Source organism: Perca fluviatilis, chromosome 5 (genome assembly GCF_010015445.1).
Source record: "Perca fluviatilis chromosome 5, GENO_Pfluv_1.0, whole genome shotgun sequence".
Classification (NCBI taxonomy): Eukaryota; Metazoa; Chordata; class Actinopteri; order Perciformes; family Percidae; genus Perca; species Perca fluviatilis.
Genome location: NC_053116.1, coordinates 22,915,952 through 22,943,156, shown reverse-complemented (window position 1 = coordinate 22,943,156; position 27,205 = coordinate 22,915,952). Strand labels below are relative to the sequence as shown.

At 40.9% G+C, this 27,205-nt stretch overlaps 1 protein-coding gene across 1 annotated transcript; it reads right to left on the bottom strand.

Moving 5' to 3' along the window:
* Positions 1 to 281: 281 nt before the first annotated feature.
* slc6a17 (solute carrier family 6 member 17) lies at positions 282 to 23,383 on the bottom strand. Its single transcript, XM_039801414.1, has 12 exons — positions 23,063 to 23,383; positions 18,732 to 19,135; positions 12,886 to 13,043; positions 11,499 to 11,625; positions 10,045 to 10,226; positions 9,002 to 9,112; positions 7,825 to 8,066; positions 7,509 to 7,701; positions 6,362 to 6,554; positions 6,090 to 6,249; positions 4,993 to 5,155; positions 282 to 4,847 (listed from the first exon to the last, which is right to left on the bottom strand). Exons 2-12 carry the CDS (start codon positions 19,030 to 19,032, stop codon positions 4,485 to 4,487), a joined length of 2,193 nt encoding a protein of 730 aa, XP_039657348.1. The 5' UTR covers positions 19,033 to 19,135; positions 23,063 to 23,383; the 3' UTR covers positions 282 to 4,484.
* Positions 23,384 to 27,205: the final 3,822 nt, after the last annotated feature.

Sequence of the window (27,205 nt, the reverse complement as noted above, 5' to 3'; positions counted from 1 at the left end):
ATGCTGTTTTTTAAGTAATTTCAGGATAAATAAACTAAACTTTTGTCCTGAAAAACACATCTTCGGGCTCCTGGGTAGCTCACCTGGTAGAACGGAGGCCCATAGGCTCAGGGTTCGATTCCGACCTGTAGCCATTTCCTGCATGTCTTCCCCCTCTCTCTCCCCCTTTTCCTGTCTTTAAAGGCTAAAATGCCCCCAAAAAGAAAAAAATTTAAAACAGAAAAGAAAAACACATCTTTGCATTTGAACTTTCATAAGAATAAATGAGACAAACAACATAGTCTATTTAATAAAAGTGTTTATTTTAATTTCCTGTTCACTTCATCATTTTTGTACAGTTCATCACTCTCTTCAACCAAAGAACTTTAGTTTCTGTATCAATGTTATAACAACCTGAATCTTCACACACAGATTCCGACTGAACAATCAGAAGGAAATGTTTGACTATATATACTCAAACATTTCCTTGTGTTGTCAGTTTTGTGCTGGAAGCCACTGTAGTTCCAGTGAGAAAAACAGAGCAGAGATTGCTTACATTAGTGGTCCCAGTTCACTGTAACAACAGGATTGTATCTACTGGATTAGATCAGCAGCACACAACAGAGAGAGGAGAAAAAACACACATTTAAACACCAAAAACCTACATATACTCTTACTTTACACACACACAAACACACACACACACACACACACACACACACACAGTCGCGCAGCTATTTTGATTGAGAACAACCACACACACAGAAACCAATAGACAGCAAAGTAACATTACCTACAGTACAAAAATCAAAAAATATATCAAAATATACAATTATTATTTACAGCTCAAGTATACACCCGGTCACTCTTACTATATGCTATACTATACTCAGTGTGGATTTATCAGAATGTACATCAATATGTACAGATTAAATACATCTCATGTCTTAAATACTATAAATATAACTATGGATTTGTTCACATAAAGACTATTTGCACAATTAAATAAAACACTATTACTCTATTTTTGTTGCGTTATTCACAGTAATTCAACTGAGTTACAGTAATCTAGAAGTTGCTTTGTAGTATCTAATGCAACACAACCGACACATGGACAAGACAAAGAGACCCTGGAGTTGGAGTTTTCAACAATAAATATCCAATATCAATAGCCTACAAATGCCAATATCTTTTTACTGAGCAAATTTTAAACAATATGATAAGACATTTTTCCACTGGGCAGAGTATTTCAACAGTGTATTTAATGTTAGAGGCAAGACCTGCTTTGCCTGGTGTGGAGAAGTGGGAACTCCTTGGCGAAATGTGGCAAACTGTGCATCATGTATTGAAATAAGCCAGGGGTTTAAACTTGATATTGCTGTTTTCAAAAGACTCTATGAACTCATGTGTTTTGATTGTGCTTTTTCCTCCACACCAGTATAAGCTCAGGTTTGTCACCTCTTATGTATTTATTGTACAGATCAATCTATAGTTAGAACAAACTATAATGGTGCAGTTTAGCTTCTTATGTAGATGGCAGTGCATTTCAGTGTGCAGACTTATCCTCCAGTGACCCCTTGGAGGACGCAGGAATTATACCATAACTAACATAATCTACAGATTTCATCATCCAGATCACCCACACTCTATTTTTAACTCATTGACTGGAGCTTGCTCACCAAGGCATGCTCACTCCTTTGTGCTCACTTTCATGTGCTTCCATAAATGTGCTTTAATGTGCTTTAATGTGCCCTGGTGTGTCAGAGTTTTTAAGCTGCAGGTGAGTTCAGGAGAGTGCCTTCACCTGAGGTTATGTAATTTGTGTTGCAAGCCAATTGACCAAAAACATCTGGTTTCTTGTACATGTTATCACAGTAGTTCTGCATGTTTTTGCACACTCATTTTTAGCAACTGAGCAAGCTATACTCTGGCTAATGTGTGTTTACATGTTCATTTGTAAGATCCTAATGCATTCAGGATGGAGAGCAACCACCTTTCCTGTGATTTAGGGGGAGACTAGTGTGGAAAGATCCCTTTGTTTTTCTATTGTTTTGTTTTCACCTAAACAGATAGTAAGAGCCATGTAATAGCATAGGCATTGGTCAAGACTTACATTATGTAAAATTGGAGGACCTAGGAGCTATCCAATGGCATCAATCAACACTGGCGTGATAACAGGGAAAAATTCAACGCATCAACACGCTCTTAACAATATAAGATGAAACATTATTGTTAAAATGCTCAAAGTTTACAGAAAACAATCTGCTTAACTAACACACAAGAAACCAGATGTGTCTGACAAAGTGGCTTTTGATACATTTGTGTATTGTGCCTCCAGTCAGCTCCCTCAATCTGTCACTATATATAAATATTACTAACCAATACATGTTCTGTGACAGCATTCTTGTGATTACTGACAAAGCTTTTGTCCAACCTGCACTTGACAAACAACTCCAGGGTCTCTACCTAATTAAAGTGCTCAAGTGAATGAGATGAACCAAACTGAGAAAAGCATAAGGCAAACAGACAACAGATATGCTGTTCAGGCACCAAACAATGTGACTGACTGTGCTTCACAATACATCCGTTCAGTCTCAAGTATTGGTGTTGTCTCAGGGAGGGGCCACGAGAGACAGAGAGTCATTGGCTCCTCTGCTGGCCAACAGAGACATCCAGTGATGAAATCTGTGTATTACCACTTAGTCCAAATATTTATATCACTGCACAATTTTCCATATTATACTGCTAAACATACGTTGTCATACAAGATTATAGACATTTTTTTTTTTTACAAAAAAAAGGATAAAACTTTTCACACCTCAGTTCACAAAAATACATCAAAGTGTACATTTTAGTGCTTATGAAATCTGTAGTGGTTACAATTTGAGGAATGTACAACAATTAAACCCAAACACGGCACGGCAGTGAACCTCTTACTCAATGCACTGTAAAACATTATATTCGAGATATATTCTTGTAGGGCCTCAACAGTAAAATATATTGTGTGTATTGCTGAGTACATAGCTGTGCAGGTGGAGCAGACAAAGCAAGATGTCCACTCTTCTCTTCCTCCTTCACATCAGAAGAGGATCTGTATCTATGGTGTGTTGCCACGGCTTACCCTGGGTAACGCTGCTCTATTTTTAAAGAGGCAGGGTCACTGGGAGCTCTCATTCAGCGGCAGACGACACACTGACGCACGCACACTTGCACAGGCACGTACACAAACTCACATTTTCCAATTCCTTCTAGGTCTGCCTCATTAACACACAGACAGACCAGCGTGATGCCGCTCTGCTTATCTCTACTCGTGTACTGCCACCTCTGCCCTTCTAGGGCACTGATTAAAATGGAATTGCTTGATTAAATTGCTTGATTCAAATGGAAAAGCTTTGTCTAGACCAGCTGCGACTGGAACAGCAGCGAGACAACGTGTGCAGTGCTGTTGGCAACAGCTCCAGAGCCTTAGTTCTCAAGAAGAAAGGTTGTTTAAAAGAAAAGTGTTGCTCTGTGTTAAGGCTCAGAGATGCTCTAAAACGACAGTGGGTGTCTGTGTTTCGGTATTCATGGAGAAGAAATGAAGAAGCGAATAGTTTTGCACTTCTGTGATGTATATACACGATTTGCGGTGACATCTCAGACTATTGCACAACACATATGTACAGTATTCTACATCAGTGGGGAAAGTAGGGATAGAAGGAGATCCACAGTTTTATGAGGACCCTACTTTGACTGGTTATTATTGCTGATGCATGATAGGCACAATAAAGATGTAATGTGCTTGGAACACTGTTTACACTATAAGACTTACTACCTACTTATATGAATGCATTTGTAATACGTTTGCTTTCTAGATGACAAATGTTCTCATACGGTGATACTGATCATGAAAATAAGTTTTCTTTCTGAGTCTCCTTCCATCCATCCTAACCCCACAAATCATTTTCTACAACTGAACCAGAATAATAAGATGTTAGGAACATCTAACTGTCTCAAAAAGAACCTTCTCCAAACTGGTCAACACACAGTTTAGTACAACGTAAAGCATTTTAGCGTTGCACATACCTTAACCTCAGCCAGAGCTTATTACAAAACAAAGCTTGTAGTATCGAAGCCCTCAGTGGACCTTTCTAAGCTTCACTCCTCCCTCTGTTCCTGTCTATGTCCCTCTCTCTCTGCCCCCCTTTTACTTTGACAAATGGAAAATGTCATCATATCTGGTGGGACTCACATTCCCATAATCCCTTCATTACAGCTGGGATTGATAGGCAACTGGCAGCACGGATCCTATGGCGGGGAAGAACCAAAGGCGAGGAGCGTAGGGGCAGAAAACGGGGGATAGAGAGATTCAGCTCTGGGGGTTAAAGTGTGATGAACGCTGCAACAACCAACAGTGGATTTTCATTGCCTCTTGACATCCTCTGTTCCTCCCTTTCTTCCTCTGTCTCCCTCTCTCTAAGCAAGGCTGGGGTATAATGGATGGGAGGATCTATGAGCTCAGTGGATCATAGCTCAGACTCGGGCGAGCCAATGTTCTGGTAGCCTGTCTTGGTGCTGGTGCCATAGTTGGTGTTGGTCATCTCCTGGGTGCCGCCGGGGCCCAGGTAAGCACGGTGGGTAGGCATCGGGGAAGGAGCCTCGCTGAGCTTCTTGCTGAGGATGAAGCGCTGCTCGTCCTGTTCTTCGAGGTTGGAGATGTCCTTCATCATGCCTTTACGGTAGGAGACGGACAGCTTGTTTGAGCCGTCTGAGATCAGGTTGAAGTGGCGAACAATAAAGACGAGGGGTAAAGGCAGCATGGCCACCACGATGAGAGAGTAGGCCATGGCTAAAGCCCAGGGAGGGTAGCTTTGGAAACGCTCTGCGCCCTAGCAAACAAAGAGTGCAGAGAGAAGAGGATGAAGAAAATCACATAGAGGTTTAAAAACAGAGGAAAGAGGAGGACATTTACGGAATAATCAAGTATGGTTGTGATTTCATTCTTTGTTTATCCAAGAGCCACTGAACACAGACCTCAGCCTCCACCCAGGCGTTGTATCCTGCAGGACTGACGGCCATCTCAATGACAGTGGAGATGATGAGCACCACCAGGACAGCTGGCGACACGAATCTCCACATGTAGTAATAGAAGGAGTAAGGCCTGAAACCAAGCATGTCCTCCAGGTCCTGCATGAACCTGCGAGGAAGTGAGAAAAAGAATTAGTGGGAAGGAGTTCCATCTAAGGATCCCAGTTGGCCATGCCAATGAGCAAACATGCACAATACCAGAGTCCTTAAATGGACTACTGCACCCATCATCAAAATTATTAATTACATCTTTGCTTTTTATTGAAGACAAGTCAAAATGTCTGCTGTGAAAAAGCTCTATTGTTTGTTGTTATCTGCCCTGGCTGTGTCCTTGTCCGTTCACTCTTTAAATAATGGACACTCAGTAGTGAGCAGCAAATTCAGATTTTTTTTGTATTTATTATCATCACTCACAGGTGAGTGTCACAATGTGAAGCATTGCATTGTGGGATTGATAGTAGAAATGATGTGCACTAATTATTTGTGTACTTTATAGTGCATACATTTGCATAATAATGTATGCAAATGATATATAATATATAGATATAATATATAATATAATGTGAATTGAAACAGCCCTGGGTAAGTCAGTTAACACAGCACAACCCCCTCTAGAAGTAGGAAAGACACACACTCATCCAGGCCAGCTTAGTTTCATTCTTATGGAGAGGAGACAATATAATTGTTACGAGCTACATTAGCATTTAGTGGCCGTTTCTTTGTTCTACGAGCCCAGGTTAGCTTAGCCGTGTAACAGTGCATGCTAACATTTGCTAATAGCACTAAACACAAAGCACAGCTGATACAGATGGGAATGACATTAGTTTTGCAGATTTCATCCCTTGAGCTGCTAGCATGGATAAAAGTATTTGGATTTTGGTGAACCGTCCTTTTGAATGAAGGAGAGAGAGATAAGTATGGCTAGTTTGGAAACAGATAACAGCGCTTTTTTCACAAATTGACCAGACACCGCAAATGTCTACAAGCTGCGTTAAAAAATTCTATCCAAATATGGCTTCAATCTACATATCCAGTTGAGTAACCTCTTAGTGCCGTAGATCCAGGCTACAGAGATGTTTTCCAGGATCACCACCACAGTGAGAGGCAAACCAGCCGAGTAGTCATCAAACATTGTGACAAAGTAGTTCCCTGAGCGCTGCACAAACAGCAGGCCTAACAGAAAGGCTATGATACAGCAAGCCACTGAGAAAGAGAAGAAGAATGAGAATCACAAACACTTCAATTTCATTAAGCACAATAGATATGAGTTACAGAGTTTCATAACCAGAATTAAGAAGATTAGAAGTCAGCTCACCACACAGGATCTCTTTGCGTATCTTGAAAGCATCCAGTATGGGTGTTGTGATGCCAGTCATGGTGCCGATCATGCTTCCCAGACCCAAGTTGATCAGCATGAAGAAGAACATGACAGACCAGAAGGGACTGCCAGGGAAATGTGTCATGGCCTCTGTGAAGGCGATGAATGCCAGACCAGTGCCCTGAACCGCCTGGAGGAGAGAGAGAAGGAGATGGAGGTTAAAGGTGGCCAACGATGGCTAATGATGATGTGCTGAATTAAATTGAGTGATCCTTTGTGAAAAATCACTCACTTAGGTTCATAGTGCAGCTATTCAAGGTGATGTGCTCATCCCAGAGACACTTAAAATGAATGGATTAGTACTGTAGATTATGCTTAAAATAAAAAATTCTTACATCACAGGCCACAAACAAGTAAAAATGGTGCCTTTACAATATTGCCATGACCTCTTAATGATCTTTGCAGTAAATGTTTCTCTGGAAATATTGTGTATTTTGCCTGTGGTAAGTGGTCATTGTACAGGGGCAATTGCACCTTCAGGGTTGAAAGCACTTAACTGGAAGTCGCTTTGGAAAAAAGCGTCAGCTAAATGACATGTAATGTAATATAATGTAATGTAATGCAATAACACTCGACACTCGACTCGAAATGTCCTGCTATGAAAAATAACAGACTCTGTAGAGGGAACTGGGGCTGCAACTAACGATTATTTTCATTATCGATTTGTCTTGAATTATTTTCTTATATTACATAAACTATTAATCATATAAAATAAAAACAAAACAGTGAAACATGGTCATTATAATTTCCCAGAGTCCAAAGTGATTGTTGCTTGTTTTATCTGACCAAAGACATTTCATTTACTATCACATATGAAAAAAAGAAAAGCATCTGACTCAAGCAATTAACTGATTGTCAAATTGATTGATTGATTGATTGATTGATTAATTAAATGGGTAATTGTTGCCACATCATGATATTTTTAACCTCCCCTGTCTTTGTTATTTTTGATATATAAGAACAACTTGACGTGCATCATCACTTATACACAAACTACGTCTTGATAGCGTAACACACCTCTGATTATTTAGAAATACTTAACAATCACATTGTTCTTTCAACTTGTGAATTCTCCCCCTCTGACCTTGTTGAGTTCGTCCTCTAGCACACAGGCGTCCAGGCCCAGCTGGTCAAAGCTGTCCTCCTTAACCGTCTTAATGACACCGTACATCTCTGCGTAGTCCTGGGCGGACAGGTGGGAGAAGTTGATGTGAGGAGGGATGAGCTCTTTGCTCAGCACACCTGTGTTTAGGAAGCCCAAAATCTTCTCTGCATTACTGCACATGGACAATAGGAGATGGGGAGAAGATGGACGTGTTAGGGAGTAAAAACGTAACAGTAAAAACTGCTGCCAACGAGAGATTGGTCATGTAGCGTTTGTTAAAGTATGACGCACTCACTCGACAACACACTTCTCATTCATGATGTTCGCTTTGAACCCCAGGACTGCAAACACAACTAAAGTGGCCAGGATGGAGGTGACAAAGTTAATGACGGAGACCAGCGTTGCATCAAAGTGGCAGTTGTTGTCTCGCTTGTTGTAGCTGGAGAAAGCGATGACACCTCCGAAGCCAAGGCCGAGAGCGAAAAAGACCTGCGTGGCTGCTTCTCTCCACACCTGCGGCTCCAACATCTTTTCCAGCTAGAGAAAAGGAAGAGGAAAATGTTAAAGTTTAGGTCGTGTGTATTGTTAGTTATCCTCTTATAAACCCTTTGAACATTGATGTTTTGCCCTCAAGTAGCTTCAGGACAACATTTTGTATATTCTATGTATTCTGCCCTGTTCAACGCTTGATTAAAGCTACTGCGAGAAATAGTCAAACTGATGAATGATCACAGCTGGCCTGATATAACAAACTGAAAAACATGTTTTGTACATTATTTTACATGTCAGTCCCCTATTTGGAATTGGCAACAGGATTACAAATATAGTTATGTGGTTTTGAGTAATTGCTGGTCATGCAACAAGACACACATGCAACTGTGGCAACTGAAAGTGCAACTTCTACAAACAATATCTTATCTGGTCTAATCTTTAATTTAGGATATCTTTTAAGTTTGAATAATTCATAGTGTAATAGTAACAGATATATCCATGTGTTCACCCCTGTTGTAATATATTGCACTGACATTTGATGTCAGCAGATAGTCCAACTACACAACAATTCACATTGCATGATCATATGATGCTATACAGGTTACATTTTTCTATCTTTTCTATGTAATTATATATAGTCACCACTAGAGGGGAACATCAACCCAACAAAAAAACCAAAGTGGATATTAATGACATTTATGCATGAGTGGATCTGAATGGCCTTGGTGGTAAAGCAGCTAAAACCATCAACCACAGCTGAGCAGCTTGCATAGACAAAGTGTCACTTATTTTACATATCTGTTTGGCTAACTGACAGTGTATGGACCAAGACATCAGCGAACGTTTCCCCTCCAGCACACCATAATTACACTGTGGACAACCACAGCAAAATATAACATATTGTGTTAATTTTATTGTAAAAGTTTTCCCTATTTCTGCTGAGCCAACCCTGTTTTAGAGTTGCCACTTTTGTCTCTCACCTTAGGGGTGAACATGTGAGCGATGCCATCCACTGCTCCCTTCAGCATCAAACCTCGCACCAGGAAACAGAAAAGCACCACATATGGGAAGAGAGAGCTGAAGTACATCACCTAAGAAAAAGAGAGAGAAAGTCAAGCCCATTGTTGCCATGGACACGTGTTTCTGAGGCTTCACACATTGAACGAGGACCAAAATGCAACCATACACACATGCACGCTCGGACGCACGCACACTCGCACGACCAAAAGCACACACACAATGAATCAATTCCAAAAATGCTTTGTGTTTGCTTGGCACTGAGTCTGGGAAATCTGACCAAATGTGGAGAGGACTCCTTGAGGTTTGTAGAGTTGAGTCAAAAATCCTGCCTACAGTATTTCGGGAATCATTGCAGTACTCATGATGATAATTGGATTACTACGTTTAGTGTTTAAAAAACTGTGTCCGACCTTGGCGATCCGTGTATTTTCCTATTGAAATATGGGCTGGATGTTGCGCTTTGGTGTATGACTCACTCTCTGGACCGAGATTACAGGATGTTGTTGCAGTTGTTGCCAAACGAAGCATTTTCCATTTGCATCCTTTGCTTGGTACAGATTAAGCTTATTAATGATGCATGTGTCTCTCTTCCATAATATAGATGAGATCTGAAAATAGACTAGTGCTGCCTTTTTTTTAAGATAATTTTTTTGGCCATTTTTAGGCCTTTATTTGATAGGACAGCTTAGACATGAAAGGGGAGAGAGTACAAGGGAATGACACGCAGCAAAGGGCTGCAGGTCAGAGTCAAACCCGGGCCCGCTGCGTCAAGGACTGAGCCACCGTATATGGGCGCGCGCTCTACCAGGTGAGCTACACAGGAGCCCAGAAAACCTACCTTTGACTGAAAAGCATTAGCAAAGTGAATAAAATGGCAGAATCATCGATTAAAAATAGATTTTTAAAGCTTTTGTTAAAATGATTTATTGTGTACATCTTCATATGGTGTGGTAATCTCTCTAGTTTACTCTGCCCCTGCTGTGAAGCCATGGAGACCCCGTACCTTCCCAGAGGACTGGATGCCCTTGATGACAGCCAGGCAGACCAAGATCCAAGCTACCAGAAGGGACAGGGTCATCTTCCAGTTCAGGCCGCCGGTGTCATCGATCGAGCTGGTGATGTTGAGAGTCTGGCGGTACCAGAAGTAAGTGGTGGCCGAGCTCTTCTCACACTCCGGCTCCACGACTACAACAGCAACGAGGAAAGGGAGGGAAATGGCATAAACAGTGCTGCAAACATCTCCATCCCCACAACTCTTTTTTAAATCTATTATTCAAGTTGAAAAGCCTTATTTTCATTTTGTCATTTTTCTTGATTCAATGCTGCATTATTCTCTCATATTTCAAGATACTGACACTGATTTCTTGAAGACTCCTAAAATAAGTAAATTCATACTGTAGAGAAGAGTTGAAATCATTAGATTTTTTCCACTTTTTGACAAATATGACCTTCTTTTAAGGAGACTGTTCAGTGTATGTTTTGAATGTAAAATCTTAAAGGTGTCCTGTGCATTTCTTTTCTAATAAAACATTTTTTTTTGCTTACATGTTTACTAGCTTACAGCCTTCTTCTTCCCTGCCTTTGCTGAGGAATTACTGTGTTTCTTGGCGCATTACTGCCACCTTTTGTTCAGTGGAATATTGTAAAAACATTGGCAGGAATATGTATCATGTCACCCAGATGCACGTGTATGTGCATCTCTATGCGCATGAACGCAAAATCGCGACCCACTTATTAAAACATTGCTCTATAGCACTACTAGTGCTACAAAAACTCTACAGGGTACCTTTAATCTGCAAAGTACAAAGTAGAAAAAATAAAGTACAAGTACTTTGTAATTTGAGTAAATGTACCCAGTTACTGTACATTCCACCTCTGCACATATTTCAACAGAATCCTGTTGGACGCTCCACAGCATCCCCGCTGCATCCATAATCATAAGCATAGTCGACATCCTGCCCTCTAATGTTAATGTAAGTTGATGCGCTTTACTCTGCCAGAACCTGCATGCCTCCACCACAGGCTACCTGCTGCCAGCCATTCAAGGTACTGACACTGTTGGCCGGGTCATACTATCTGACAGGCCTCGCCAACAGAGCTGCTCTGTAGAATGACTTGCAGGGCCATCCCGGGTAGAGAGACAGCACAAACACGTTAGCCTGCAGAGGCACTGCTGCTTGACTGCAGAGCCACAGCGAGGCAAGCTGTTTCAATGCAAAGACACGTTCTACAGCTTTATGCACCACCCTGCGTAGTCTACCAAACCAAACCTACCAAAGTCAAATTCCTTGTGTATGTAAGTATACTTGGCCAATAAAACTGATTGTGATTGTGATTGTGATACATGGTGCCGAGGGCTTTACAAAAAAAAGCTCTTTTGTATGAGCACTTGTCTTTTGCCGCATATCTCTGTATAGTTGAAGCTGTGTTGTGCGGTGCATTGTGTTTTGCACTTACTGGCTAGGGATCCATTTCTCTGGATGGGGCATTCAGCCCAAGGCAGTGGATACTGGAAAGACTGGAAGAAATAGAAGATGCTCCAGCCGATAATCACATTATAGTAGAGGCCCACAAAACCGCAAACCTGAGGGGAAATGAGAGAAAACAGCAATACTTATAACTCCTAAAAAAACAATCACTATCTTACAACACACATACACAAACAGCACAGGGGACAAACAGCCTGCAGTTTGTTGAGGTGAACGCCTCTTCTTGAGAGAGGGCACGGACGCTGAGCACACAGCTGAAGTCAGAGTGTGGATAAATTATTGAGCTGTTTGCTCTCAGCAGCAGCCAAGGCTGGGGTCCTCTATAATAAGGTATTTATAGCTGCTGAATCTCACTCTGCCACATCCAGGCTGCCACACGCCTTAATGCCCCAGGCCAGGCCTCTCCCTCCCCTATTTTGCACTAGATTGATGAAATCCCTATTGAAGGACTGACAAAGAGAAATACTGACGCAGTAGATCACTGACTGACTGTTTTAGGCTGATGATGCTGATGGGATGGGTGCATGATGGTTCACTACTCCTGCAGATGATGGGGACAGATTATGACAGCTGGTCTTTGCATACCGCTTGCTGTAAAACAAGAGGAAGTAACACAAGCAAGCAGAGACCAGTAGACTGAGTTCTACAGCACGTTTGTTGTCCCAATGACTGACTGGAAAACAGATGTCATGGGTTTTTTCACTAATAATAAGACTTTAGATATTAGTAGGTCATTAATAAATCCCTCTCAATCTACTTCACCAATGGATATGTTCCCCTGTGAAAACCAATGGATTCAATTGTAATTGACACAATTTCATGCTGACCTTGTGAATGAACGTACAAACCATGTTAGCAAGCCTTCATTTAAGCCTACATAGTGTTAGTTTTAGTGTTTGATATTTCAACTGTTTGGGTGTCTGGGCAGTAATCACTTGTGGGGTCACAATCTGGCCGAGACAATGTTTTAATTATAATTATAACAGATTGACCTGTACATCATTAATACATTACATAATTCCCTCTAATTCCTTTTGTTCTATTGTTGTTTTATTCTATGTTATATTATTTGACTTTATCTGTGCCTTATTATATTCATGGAGTCTTGTACACTTGATTATGTATTTTCAATGCATACTGTTTCTGCCTTCCCTGCTCTACCTCTAAAGCACTTTGGGTCAACTGTTGTTCGTTTAAATGTGCTAAATAAATTAAATGACTTGACTTGACATTATATTTAGGACTTTCTATAGATGGCAATGTTGGTCGGTCCACCACTTGAATCATAAATGCATGTTGTAATGCGCGACCAGTATGATGAGTTAATTGGTTAACGGGCTGATGTTGGTGCTTACCATCAGACTGGAAACCCCGATGCCTCCCAGCTGTGGGCAGACGTAGTTCCACACCCCGATGCTGCCACGCCTGATCCTCTGTCCCACTGCCAGCTCCAGGAAGAACAGGGGGATGCCGATGAGGAGGAGGAGAATGAAGTAGGGCACCAGGTATGCACCTGAGACAGAGGAGGGATAGAGAGAAGAGGCATTACTGCAGAGAGTGCAGCAACTTTGGTTATCTGAATGTTTGAAATTCATGTATAGTGAAGATAAAAAGCTCATTGTAAAACAGCAGGAGTGACATTGCCAAATTCTCTGTTAGGTTTTGTTTTTGGAGTCTATTCTCTTTATTATCCTCCACCCCTCTAATTCCCCTCCCTTCTCTTCCTCTCTTCCCTCTCATACTTCATCGTCCTCCCTACCTCCTTGTCTCCATCGTCAACTGCCATTCACCACTTCATCTTTTTTGCAGAAGGGACAATGGAGAGAGAGAGCAGCAGGCACTCAAAGACAACAAGCCTGGTCCAGTCCGTCCTGCTTACGTCAGGACATGAAGGGGCACCATGGTGACAAACCCATCCACAGCCAGAGAGCACAGGCTCATACTGACGGACAGCTGGGAGGAGCAGCCTGCTTCCAGACTAAAAACAGATGACGTTTAACTTGATCAAAAACACTGATCACGTCGTGAGTGGCTATTAGAGCTAGCAGCAGACAAAGGAAACAAAGACAGGCACACAGTGTTGTGTTACACAGTGGTATTATTATCTGGACCGTAAGAAGTGACTTCTGTGTTGCTGCCTATTTTCACTGATCTTTGATGTCTATTTTGAGCAGCAGACACACATAAAAGAGGAAATCAAAACATGTTGGTGAGGGGATCAGAACTAGCTCAGTACGTGGTCACATAGAGGATGATTCCTGTTCATTTTAACAACACATTGACCTCTCTTCTGGCTCTCTGGATTAAAGTATTAATGGCACAATCATAGAGATATCAATCCAGACTACATACAATTTCAGGTTAACCTCAGACTCTAGGATATCAATCTTCATGATTGGCACAATGAGGTCTATAGTGTAGCAGCAGCAGACTATTTAAGACTGATTGATTGCCTGACTTGTTTTTTGTGTGTGCTGTTTATACACAGCAAATCTGTGTAAATGTAGGTGTGTTAGTCATAATCTGTCAATTTCTTAGAAGAGATATTTACGTGACTAAATCGTAAAATTGTGTACTTTATGTTTGACAGACGTTTATGGAGACAAATTAAGAACATCAAAGAGTTAACTAATCTAACTAAATTGGTTAAATAATACTGGAAGTAATTACTGAATATTTAACAGTTTATCGATTTTTTTCTTATCATATTTACCTGTTACTGACCAATCCATGTCGCTGTCCCCTTACTTTATTTGTGTTTTTTGTTTTTTTAAGTGCAACTATGTCCACATACCTCCTTGAGAGGGTCATCGTGGAATAACAAAAAAAGTCAAAAAATTCTCTGGCACCACCATCTGGTCAATAAATACTAATGGTCAGACTCCTGAATGAAATTTGCAGCAGGTATTCATGCTTCTCAGAGGCTAAATGGTCATCAAAAAGGTTTACTTGGTACTGTTGTCTTGTCTGGACTAGTGTGCTCTGCAGTGAAGACAAATGTTAACATACATTATGCAAGTTCCACCAGGAGACACAAGCAAGATAGTTCAAATTAATGACTTAAATTATTTATTTGTAGTACAGGATAAATTAGAGTTATTTCAATGCTCCACTGAGGCAGACTCACACCTGTCAACATGTTCTTTTGTGTTTCCATGTGTTTCATTTTGTTGCAGACTAGCTATATAACATTATTTTGATTGTGATTGATTTTTTTTAGTTTTCTTAAAGATGGTACACCGGAATAGTTTGACATTTTGGGATCTTATCTTTTTTCTTTCTTGCCAAGAGATAGATGAGAAGATTGATACCACTCTCATGTGGGATAAAGGTATCAATCTTCTCATCTAACTCTCTGCAAAAAAATGAATAAGTAATACATAACATTGTAATTTGAACAAACATAAAAGCAAACTTTATCACGTCATTATTTTAGAAAAGTGTTTTTTGCAGTGTGTAAACATTTTCTTTTCACTATCCTAACTCTTTTGAGCAAATCATCAATGGCTCAGAATAATGCAGAATTCTGTCTGTACCGTGCCGAAATGTTGTGGCAGTTTGGACAAGTGCAACGTTTTAGGTGGTTGAAACTGTCACTACAATGGTCTGTCCTTGGATGAAATGTTAACTGGTAAGACTAACTGGGTTAGTTCTGTGTCAGATACAACAGGTAACAGAAAATACATAACAGTACTTATTGACTAAGGGACTGTAAGTTATTTATTTAAGGGGGTACCGGAGGAGTTTTGGGATCTTTAGTCAAAATAGACTTGACCCTCCCTTCACCAGCAATACATTTTTCTATGACCCGCCAAAATGATTGGAGAAGAGGCATGACCCTCCCCAATAATTTATTGATGCCTTGTGTACTGGTTTGCACTTGGCAAAGTTGAACAGATAACCACTGTTTTTTACAATCATGACATACATAACTTAACCTCTGCTTTCTCATCTTACACATCACACTCCTCTGTTATGGTGACCATTTCAGTAGATTTACTCACTAACATAGTTGTGGAAACACAATAAGCATGGAAACTAAATGCACACTTCTTGCATTACTGCATTACTTCAAATACTAAGTTACTCCTCTAGTAAACTAGTATTCACATGAAATAAAACATTGAGACCAACAAAGCACACTGGGTAATAACAAACACAACACATGAACTGGTAGCTATTTACTTGTCACTAGGCTTCCTCAGTCATTGTATATATATATATATATATATATATATATATATATATATATATATATATATATATATATATATATATATATATATATATATATGTATATTTTATCCCAAGCTCCATTTCTCAGATGAGCGTCAATTTGGGAGCTTGCATGCCACAACTCCTTCCTTCTCAAATGCCTTGAAAAGGCTATCGTTTGCATGATTTCAAATCACCGGGACCGAAAGGATATTTGAAGAGTACGTATTGGCGCCAGAAATCACATTCGCTCTAGAATCTTTGCTAGTGCCCTCTAGAGGACCCTCAGTCTCTCCACTCGAAAGTCACAGCGCAAGGCTTATTTAACTCCCCCTACCCTGCAAGAAAGAAGGTTAAGAAGGATAAACGTGGTGTGCACAACATAGACAGTATATAATGGACCAACAGATCCCGTTGCTCTGGACGGAGACCAGTGAAGGATATTAGAAGTACTTTTCCGGTGAGCGCTGAGTGTTACTGCGCAGCCTCTAACTGAGAGAGACGACGTAAAAGTGACGTGAGCAACCTGTCTGAAAGTTGGAAGTCTTCTGGTAGCTGTGCCAAGAGAAATCTCAATCATTCCCATTCTTTCAGAGACAGAGAGCGTAGGTATATGTAAGGAGATAACATGGGCACAGGCTAATTATTGCTAACTAAAATGCTAGTTAACATTAGTAATTAAACTTAAACAGCTCATGTAAGTCGAAACTGCCTGCGAGCTTCTCCTGTACTATACGGTAATTCCTCTCCTATGCGACAGTAAGTCACTTGGTTATGACACAATCGTTAGCCTATTTTTACAAAAACGTCCGCTATGGAGCCATAACATGAGGTACAAGGTAATGGAGCCTTTTATACATTGTCGTGTTTCTTTATAAATAAACAATGGACAAATAGAGTCTTTAAACGCTTCAGATGTAAAGTTATTCGCTGTCAAAGTGACGTCAAAATGAATGGCAGTCAATGGAATGCTAACGGGAGATGATCGCTTTGTAGCATCAAAATGGCGCCATAGGAGGTTCGAGTTCTGAAGCAAAGCTTACCCCCTTGGTGCACAAGCCCCCAGGAAGAGCGCCATGTCTTAAAGCCACCATGGGCTTAGCGGATAACGGTGTAACTGCACCCTCTGGCCCAGAAAAACTTTCCCCATAGATTTTGCATGGCGAAAGAAACTTATTAAACTTAAAAACATGGGGTACATCAAACTTACCAGCCCGAACACTTAAAGGGTCCTTGTTTAAAAAGTCACATTTTTAACATTTTTAACATTTTTAACATTTTTAACATTTTTAACATTTTTAACATTTTTAACATTTACTAATCGCCGAATCCAGAATTATTAAACTAACCATGATGAACGTGCATAATGGACGCGAGCAGATTACTGCGCATGTTCATATAACTGTTCTCCCGAGGTCCTGTAACTGTAATAATGGATAATGCTTATGGTTGTAATTCACCATGTGTTCTATTAATACATCCATAGTATGTATGCTGTAAAGCCTGTAAAGTGGATGAGATATGAAGCCATGAATATTATTAAGAGAAGCTCTGTTCACGAAACTGCAGGCTAACCTTAGTAGCTACGCTAGCTAGTAGCACGACATAATAATTACATCTCCTTGGTTGTCTAAATACATCCATCGTTTATTTAGATAAGCATGTAAACAATCAGGAACAACGAACGTTGTTGTTTAACGTTCGTGAATATTTTATACAATGAAACGGCGAGTTCATGAGTTTGCCACTTGTAAGAGACACGAGAAAGAAGTGCGCATGTCCATCATGACGTCATGGGCCAGTCAACGCGGAAGATCTGAGCTCCATGATTGCTTTATGCACTTTTGAGCACTCTCATTGGAATGAACAGGGCTTCCCGCCAAACGCTGTATCCAGTTCTCTTAATACATCCATGGGTGCGCAGAGCGGTAGGTGCCTGAAGTGTGAAGAATGCGAGGATTATGACCTGCCATCACAGGGCAATGCCTGCAGCTACTGTGGATACACAGGATGGGTCAGACATTTGAAAGTTGCCAGAAATTCAACCATGTATTAATGTTATGTTACTTACATTTGACATGGTTTATGTTCCTAGCATTTCTGCATTTCAACAAATATTTTGTTGCTAGGCAACGTGACACCTTTGAGCTAGTCAGCTTCATTATATTCCAGCTTCATGTCAGTGACGATACTTTGGCAACAGGTGGCGCAGTTAGCTATAGGGTTTTTTGTTGGGTCAGACCCATCTGCTAGCGATGGGGGGCCGAGACTGAGAGCTACATGGAAAGATATTCACCAAACAAGCCACTTTGAAATGTTGCTGTTTTCATGAATACAAAAGTTGGGTGACCCCCCCCCCCAGACAAAAAAACGTTGGGTGTCCCTCCCCTCAACAAAGAATAAAAAGACATGACCCTCCCCTATTTTCCTCCGGTGGTCCATTCCATGAATACCGAACGGTCCCTAACTGGTGGAGAAAATAAGTTGGATTAGTTGAAATCGCAGAGGTATTTATTTCTGTAATGCGATACAAATTAAGCTTTTATGAGATAGAGCAATTCAGTATTAAATTTCACGTTAATGACAGAGGCCAGTGGGCATTCTCAATCAAATCATGTCTCAGAACAGTATCCTGGACAAGACTGGACGGGAAAATGCAAATCTCATGCTCAAACAAAAGGATAGAATCAAAATTGTTACATGCTATTGAGTTAACTACTACCACCTGGCCACTTATTAAATTGAGGATTTTACACTCATAAAAAAAAAATGACATCATTAACAGCATTAAGTCAGCACGTTTCTTTGTTAACAATCACTCAGCACCCTGAAGGGGACACATGTACACTATGGGTGTCCCAATTAGGAATCAACTTCAAACCCCAGGAAGTGTCTCTACACTTTCCACATACACAAAACATTTGAGTTTCTGTGATTCACACACTGAAGTGTTAAAATGCACCAAAACAGCCATCCATCCACCTACCTCCACCGTTCTTCTGGCACAGGTAGGGGAACCTCCAGACGTTACCTAGGCCCACAGAGAAGCCCACCTGGGCCAGGATGTACTCCAGCTTGTTGTTCCAGGCCGGTCTGCCGTCCTCTGCGTCGGGGTCAGGGGAGGGTATCAGGGCCTTCACTGGAGCGGTAGAGCCAGGACTCAAACCCATACTCATCTGACTGCTCTTATAGTCCATGGGGTGCTCCAGGGATAGCAGGTCAGCCACCGACTCAGTGACTGGCTCATTACTGTGCTCCCGCTGGGTCACCTTGGTGTTCTTTGGCATGGCTGCAACACCGGAGCTCCTTCAAGATGAAGGTGGTGGAGGAGACTGACAAGAGGGAGATCAGGAGGAAGCAGGGAAAGAAAGTTGTGTTTTTTCCTTCAATCTGCGAAGAGAAATAGTTGGAGACAAACACAAAATTTAAAGTATTTTTTTCTTCCTAAACCATCAAATGTATGTAAAAATAAGGCTTACAGCTTTTTAATTGAGTGTATGGGATAAAAAATGTCTGTGGTTTCAGCTACTCAAATTTGAATATGTTCTGATTTTCTAGCTTGATCTTAAACAAAAACATTTGCTGGTTGGACAAAAAATAAGAAAGAGTGATTTTATAGACCAAGCGATTATTAGAAAAAATAATCACATTAGTGAAAATAATCACATTAATGAAAATAATCACTAACTGCAGCCATCTACAATAACATCACCAGTGACTTTAACCATTTTGGTTCAGAATCATGTGCTCTGCTTTTTCTGTTTGCTAATTGGCAGCCTACATAAGTTTCTTAAAATGGCAGTAAAACGTCAGCACTTTAGAGCCATGAATGAAGTATTTCAGTAATCCACTTCATTATGGTGAATAAGACACAAATATTGAATTACAATCCATTTCACAGCAGAGCCCTTTATACTAAAGTTGAGTCATGTGAACAGCATGAAAAGCAGTATCCGCAACAGTCTGTCTATGGGACTGCTGCTCTCAGGAGAACACAGAAGTGCAATAAAACTAAAGCCTCTAAGCACATCTTTCATCGGTTATTAATGTAACATATTTTTTTCTCATCAGCTTCAATGTCTTGACTGCAGGTTGTTTTAAGATTTCAGGAGCTGTGATGAAAGAGTCCAGGAGTCCAGTGCTCCTGAAAAGAAAAACCTGTCTGGAAAGTTAGTCTCTCCAAGTTCTCCGGTATGCGTCCCCTTTTTAGAGGCCCTTTGCAAATCCAATCCACTAATAATCCAACAATCCTGTGTGCAGTGCCTTCCCAGAGGGAAACTGGTGTAGATAACAACATAAGACTAGTGTGGTCTGAATGTCAGATTCTCTTGCATAAATGAGTTTTACAGTTATTGTTTTAGCAGAGGCGGTAAGCCACCCAGACTCTGACACATCTTGTCTTGTGATCACTAGTAGATAACAGGCTAAACAAATTGAGACACTGATTTATTTTTTTGAAGTGTCAAAATCGATGCGGCAAAACAAGAGATATTGCATTTTTTTATTACATGCCTTCTTCTTCTTTGTCAAACCTGGCATCAACATTACACACAATGCAACTCGACCACTGACAGTTTGGACGGAGATTCAGTTCTTATGCTAATATTGGCTAATATAGTCTCAAGCAGAGCTCATTTCTTCCTAACTCCCTTCTCCCACATTTTTTCATTTTAAAACTTGTAGTCTTCAGCCCCAACTGACACTGACTCAAGTGACATCATCTGAGGCGACCTGGGATTTGAGAAGACTTTATAAAACTGTTTTCACATAAACAGTAGTACTCCCTAATACGTGTTAACAGACTTTGGTGTGTAAAATTGGTGAAGTTCCCATTCAAATAGTGTCTCCTAAGTAAAATAGCATGTATGTTAGAGGAGGTGGTCTTCATTTCAGGCGAGGTGGCCCACCTTCACTATAAAACACTGTGGGCAACCCCGTTAACACTAATCCCTTTAAATGAACATGGAAATTTGCATTAAACACTCAAAATGACGAGACCATTGACCCTCAAAGACAGTTAGCATTTATTTCACATTACCTAATTAACTAAAGGTCATCTCAACAGTGAATGATGCAGGCAATCTTGGTTAAATGCCCAAAAAGCAGCTACTGTACAGGAGCAGAAAATGACAGAAATCAGACTTTGAAGTAGGGCTGGGCGATATGGACAAAATCAAATATCACGATATTTTTGACCAAATACCTCGATATCGATACCGCAACGATATTGTTGTGTTGACTATTGGTGCTTTAACAAAATATTTACACAATGAGATTTTTGATAAATAATCATCAGTAATGTGGATATAATGACTAAGTGGGTAAAGGCAAATAATAGAACAGTTACAACAGTCTGTTAAGTTCATAAAATGACATCACTTTACTGTAATGCAGCCTTTAAAACCAGGAAAAGACAACACTTATGCCATATTATGATATTACGATATCCAAAATCTAAGACCATATCTAGTCTCATATCACGATATCGATATAATATCGATATATTGCCCAGCTCTACTTTGAAGACAGATTTCAGGTTTGGGATGAACCAGATCTGACTTTCCACTCTGGCAGCTCAAGAGCAGAGAATAGAGACCAGAGGTGTTTGATCTGGAGACGAGAGCCCACTGAATTCACAGTCAACAGCATGCACATTCCTAAACAGTGGCGCTGAGCCCCTACAGTCACGACACGCAGCAGCTCCGAGGCTGACAGCTCGACGCAGAGCCCAGAACAATAATGACCACAGCAGTCTACAGCTATGATACTGAGTCACCATCGAACACTCTCCAAATGAGGTGTGAAGCAATGATATGCATGTTTGCAAACAACATTCTTCGGCCACACTGTAGAGTTTGGGGGGTTTTACGGTGTGTTGAGTTGTTTTGCCCTACTTTTCTTATGAATGGAAATGTTGCTTAGTAACAAACGGTCCTACTTACTACCTATTGGGTCAGGATGATTGTAGCGGATCACACACGAATGGCCAATAGGATTCTCACTCTGACTGTCTTATCATGTGCAGTGAAAGTTTTCGATGTTGATGCAGAAATCAGAGTTTCACAGTCAGTGCTGACACAGATGGCACATTAGAAAGCAGGACTTCACGTACAGTGCAAGACAGTGTTACAGACTATGACTCGCTTATCAATCTCCATCTGAAGGAAAAATGGTGAGTGGAGAGGAAACATGGTGGATACTCAGGATACTGAGGAGAATAAAATGCATTAAATTAGGAGTGTTAGGGGTTGTGGGTGGGCTAAAAAGAGGGCTCTATTCTTTACCCCCTTGCTGGCTTACTTTGTATATGATATATGTTTTAAAAAAAACAAACAAGAGAACATCAGTGCAAAGGGAAAGGTGCTGCAGAGTATGAAGTAGGCTATGTATTTACTTTTCAAAGAAATGGGAGTGATGGTCCCAGACCCCAGGGAGGCAGATGTGTGATTCTGCTGCGTGTTCTTGTATTTATATGCTTCCTTATTCCCTGCTGACAGTTTAGTGTTGATGATGTAACAGCACAGGTTCTCCGTTTCTCCTACAAAGATCTGTTCCACTTTCATCTCATCCGGTTGCTAAGCAATGGCCCTTTCCTGCAAAACTGAAATCCCATCCCTGCAGCCTCAGTGGTCGCCTATCTCTTCCTCTTTCTTCTAACGGACAAACGTGATATCCTGAGGGTCGGCTGCAAATAACATGGAGCTGCTGTGACAGAACTGATAGACTGTGGCAAGGCTGGAGGTGATGGTCTGTTGTGAGATCTATTGCAGTGTCAATCAGGCAGCCATCACATACAGAAAATTGTGTCATAAATTATACACTCAGTAATGAACAACACAATGATTCTGACAGGTACAAAACAGCATCCGCATGGCCATGTTCAGGCATCCTTCAGACACGTTACACACAGGCCCATATAGCTTCAGGACTGACTCTGATATAACCTCTGATGCCTTGTCAAGGTCAAATGAATCACATAATTCTAGCACTGCGAAGATGCAAACAACCCCAATACAAAGTCAGCAGGTGATCAGCAGCCCCGCAGAATATGTCATATTCGGGGCAGATTTGAACACACATGGAGCGGCGTCGTGAAACACGGAGGATTACATGAGCGACGTTCACCGTCAATGTTGCGGTGAAATCCCCATCTGTCAGGTGATGAGGTGAATACTGACATTCGTCTCAAGCTAATACGTTTGGGGGGCATCGCTGGTTATTAGCGATTTACGACAATCCTATTTTTTTTGTCAGAGAAACTCACACTTATCGAAATTGATCAAATTGTGAAAATGGTTAAAAGAACGTTATTCTTACCTTGTGTAATGTACAGAACTGGTTGTAGCGTCCGTGTCAGCGTGACACTATGAATCCAAAGCAAAGTGCACGGTCTCTTCATTCAGGCACTGTCTCCGGTATACAACATCACTGCGCGCAAAGATGCGAAATCAGCTTCTAGTCACACAGGGCGCATGGTGCGTAAAGTCTGACGCAGGAGCTCGACGCCTGCCACAAGTTTGTTTACTAATTACATTAACGTGTGCAGGTAATGGCTTATTGCAACTGTTTATCACTTTAACGATGTTCTGCAGCTCTGCAAAAAATACCAGTGCCCACACCTCTGGTTTCCACGTGCTTATGGCTGTGTGTTGTGGGATAAATGAGCCCCCCATAGTATGGAGAAATTACTATGGCAAGTCACGACGAAGTCTGACGCAGGTTTGACTCATCAGCTCGTGCGCACGTCAGCGGTTGATAAAAAACATCTGCAGTGTTCCCAGGACGATAATAAGAGCATCACACAAGTGCACTGCATTCAGGTATCAAACAGATAGATTGAATATGCTTTTGCAAATGGTATTTGGATTGGTCAAGATACTCAGCAGCCCTTATAATGGAATGACAATTCTTATTATATTTTCATAAATATTATTATTTATTATTATTATTAATATTATTATCATTCATAGTACTCACTGACTATTATTAATACATTTTATTTAATATTTTTATTTATTATTATTAATATTATACATCTTATCTGCAGAAGTAGTATAAGAAATATGCAGACAGTTCATATTTACTACCCTGACACAGTTTACCTTCATAAGGCAGTGCTTGATGGTAATACCTAATAGAAATGTCATAATTTGCAGTTTGGCCAAAATGATGTAGACTAAAATAGGTGTGAAAAGACAGTGCTTCCTAATGGACGTTTCTCAATTGTAGACACTTCGTGGCACAGTCAGTTTTCTCTCTGACACCAGCAACCACATTCCATATTTCTTCTCCGGCTCACTGGGTGGCTTTTTATTTTAACTAACAGAGAAGTTTGCATGACCTTTTATTGTTTAGTTTAGTTTTGTTGCTATTTTACATGTAATTGTTCATTATTCAGACAACTAAATGGGTTTGTCAACTCTGGGTACCCTTTAATTTAAAGTGTCAGGAAGTCTAATCCTATATATTTTTTGGACACTGTGGATGAATAGTGCAGGTGCAGTCTGGACAAAGGTGTTTCATCTCATAGCAACAACATCCTCCCTCTGAAGGTGTGTCAAAAAAGGACACATTGATACTGGTTGAGGGATTAGAATATTTAGAGAAGCAATGTGCTACTAGTGTGTGAGACCCTGAAAGATATCCTGCAGGAGTAACAGTTTGTTTTTCCACTGACAACTTCTTGAATATCACCGTAGCGTAAGAAAATTATGTGTCAGATTGTCACAGTGAAGGTGTTCAGTGATTGCGAGAAACTGCTCCTGTGATCATGTTCCACTCCCTGACATAAAAGATTAATAAACATTAAACATTAAGGCCATCCTAACAATGCTGTATGTGCTAACCCGGGGAAATTATCTGCTTCCATCACAAGACACCCTCAAAACACACACACACAGACACAGACACAGACACAGACACACACACACACACACACACACACACACACACACACACACACACACACACACACACACACACACACACACACACACACACACTGCATCAATTGACAACAGTATGCTTCCTGCCTCCTTCATTTGGAGTCACTCATGTGACTCACTTTCCAAGGGCTGACTGCTGGGATTGGTTGCCATGGCAACCACCGATCATATGAGAGTTACTCACCCTGTGAGCATTTTTCTATTTTTTTCCCTCCTCCTCTCTAGCACCTACTGGCGCTCTGCAGTACGGCTGTGAATGAGCCACTGAAGTAAAGTACTGTAAAATCCCTCCCCCCTTACAAAACACATCACGAGGTCAGTTTTCCTGCTTGTGGACTCGACTCACTTAAACACCTATTTTATCACATCTTTAAATTATACAACAGGAGACACAATATGCCTTACCTCCTGTCATAGCCAGAATTCTGCTGCAGTTTTACTCACCTTAAAGCTCCATGAATGACCACAGGTTATAACTCTCAGAGGGTTGGTATTAAATCACTGAAGCAGACATGTGGATGGGGAAAAGAAAATCATATCTGATAAATGGTGCCACATGGAGAAATTTCACTCCGAGTGCAACATTGACACAGCTCTCCATCAATACAGCTCTGACCTGAAACATCTTGACCTTGGTGCTTTTATTTTCATCTCGCACAGCAGAGAGGGAGAAGCTGCAGTGAGGCCTTTGGATCAAGCTTTAATATAATGAGCCAGCAGACTGGGCTGTAATTTACTGAGCCTTTCATCTATACTAGTTCTTTAGAGTCTAACTGCTAGAGACCCAGGAGAGACAGACAGAACCGGAAGAGTACATCCACGTGTGAACCATCAAATATTGATTTTACTCTGGATGTGAAATCTGGCTTTGGAACAGGTGGGAGATAACATGTTTCTCCACCACATATCTGATAATATTGTGAGGATCTCATTTACCATCAGTGGAGCACCAGCCCTTATCTCATCCTCAGGAGAGCCAGGTTGCCGGGTTGAAAATAAAACATGCTGACTAACACCGGTGGATCCGTGTGTCTGTGCAGCTTCGCCTCATCGGCACTCACGATTCAACTTCTTCTCTATGCTCCCCCCTTTGGCCTGGAATTAATGGTGCAGTCCCAACTCCTTTAATGTACTGACACCTTTGCCTACTCCCCTCTGGGAGGAGGGACACATCAGCTAGTCCTCTAACTGACTACCTGCTGCTTTTTCTGGCCTCAGAAAGAGAAGGCAACTGTAACCACGCTGGCTGGTGCAACACCAATGAAGCACATAGACCTAACACTCTACCTGTCCTCTTCACAGTAATGCTGCTGATGCAACAGCACTGAAAAGGTGGTGTTTTCCAAATTTTTTACCTGTTCACTGGTAATAGCATACTATAATGTTTCAGGACAGATATCTCATTATGCACTCCTCACCTGCCCTTTGCCTGTTTCCCTTTAATTGACCATTAAGTGACAAGAGGCACTTTACTCAGTTAAAGCTTCACTCCTCTTCCCTAGATAAAGAAACATACACAAAAGTAATGGCCGCAAGAGGACAAGCAGGAGTATTGACACACAGCAGTAAAATCAATGGCAGAGATTTGGCCCTGAGACCGTGGAAAAAACACAAAATTAGGCTGATGGCGCATGACACCATCATGTAAACAACAATATCATCTGAATTTTAGGCTGTGAGTCTGTTGGATGAGTAGAAATAAGTCTGGCTTTCTCTCTAACGAATAGATAATAAAACTGTTAGATGAAAAACATTTCCGCAGGAAGAGTGAATTTACTACCGAGGTAGCTTTTATGAGCTCATAGAAGTGTCAGTTGCCCTGTTAAGAAAAAACACAACTATAAAATCTTGCCACTGGTAAATACATCATTCAAACATCTCAAAAGTCAGCAGAAACTTCAGCTCTACAGAGAAATCTCTCATTTGTCCATCACATTGCTAACGTGTTCAGCCCCTCTTTATATTGACCTCCATCCTTATCAATCAAAAATGTAGAGATGGTTTCATATTGGTTGAGTTCTTTAATTATGAGGGTTTCTTAACACTGCACGGCAAACTACTAATGCCAAATACCTCCATTAGCGCCTCGTGCCCTGTGGCTGCCTTTAGCATGTGTGTGTGGGTGTGTGAGGAGAGGGGGCTGCTGGAAATACATCAGACAACTGATCATGTCAGCAGGATTACCACATCACCGATCGTTCTATCCTCTGAAGAATACGTGATGAAAGCATTGCACGGTGTGTTCGGAGTAATTATAATACAACGGCTTGATTGCGAAATTACTTTGCATAAGGCAGGAACTAATCTTAAAAGTTCATTTCGAAAATCAACAAATTGTGAAATTAAACAAATGTCAAAATTCTTGTTTTTAGTTTGCAGTGCTTCCACCGGCTGCTTTAACATGACTTTTAAAGCATTTAAAGCTCAGAGCATCAAGTAAGGCTCAGAGAGGGTTAAAGTCATCATTGTAGATTTTGGTGATATAATGTGAAAACTGGTCCTCCTGGTCCTGCCC

Excerpts from the sequence above, each read along its gene's own strand:
- slc6a17 (XM_039801414.1), bottom strand. The coding sequence starts at position 19,032 with ATGCCAAAGAACACCAAGGTGACCCAGCGGGAGCACAGTAATGAGCCA. Across the intron at positions 6,250-6,361 it reads ACGCAAAGAGATCCTGTGTG|TGGCTTGCTGTATCATAGCC; the intron begins GTGAGCTGACTT and ends TCTCTTTCTCAG. Across the intron at positions 4,848-4,992 it reads ACGCCTGGGTGGAGGCTGAG|GGCGCAGAGCGTTTCCAAAG; the intron begins GTCTGTGTTCAG and ends TTTGTTTGCTAG.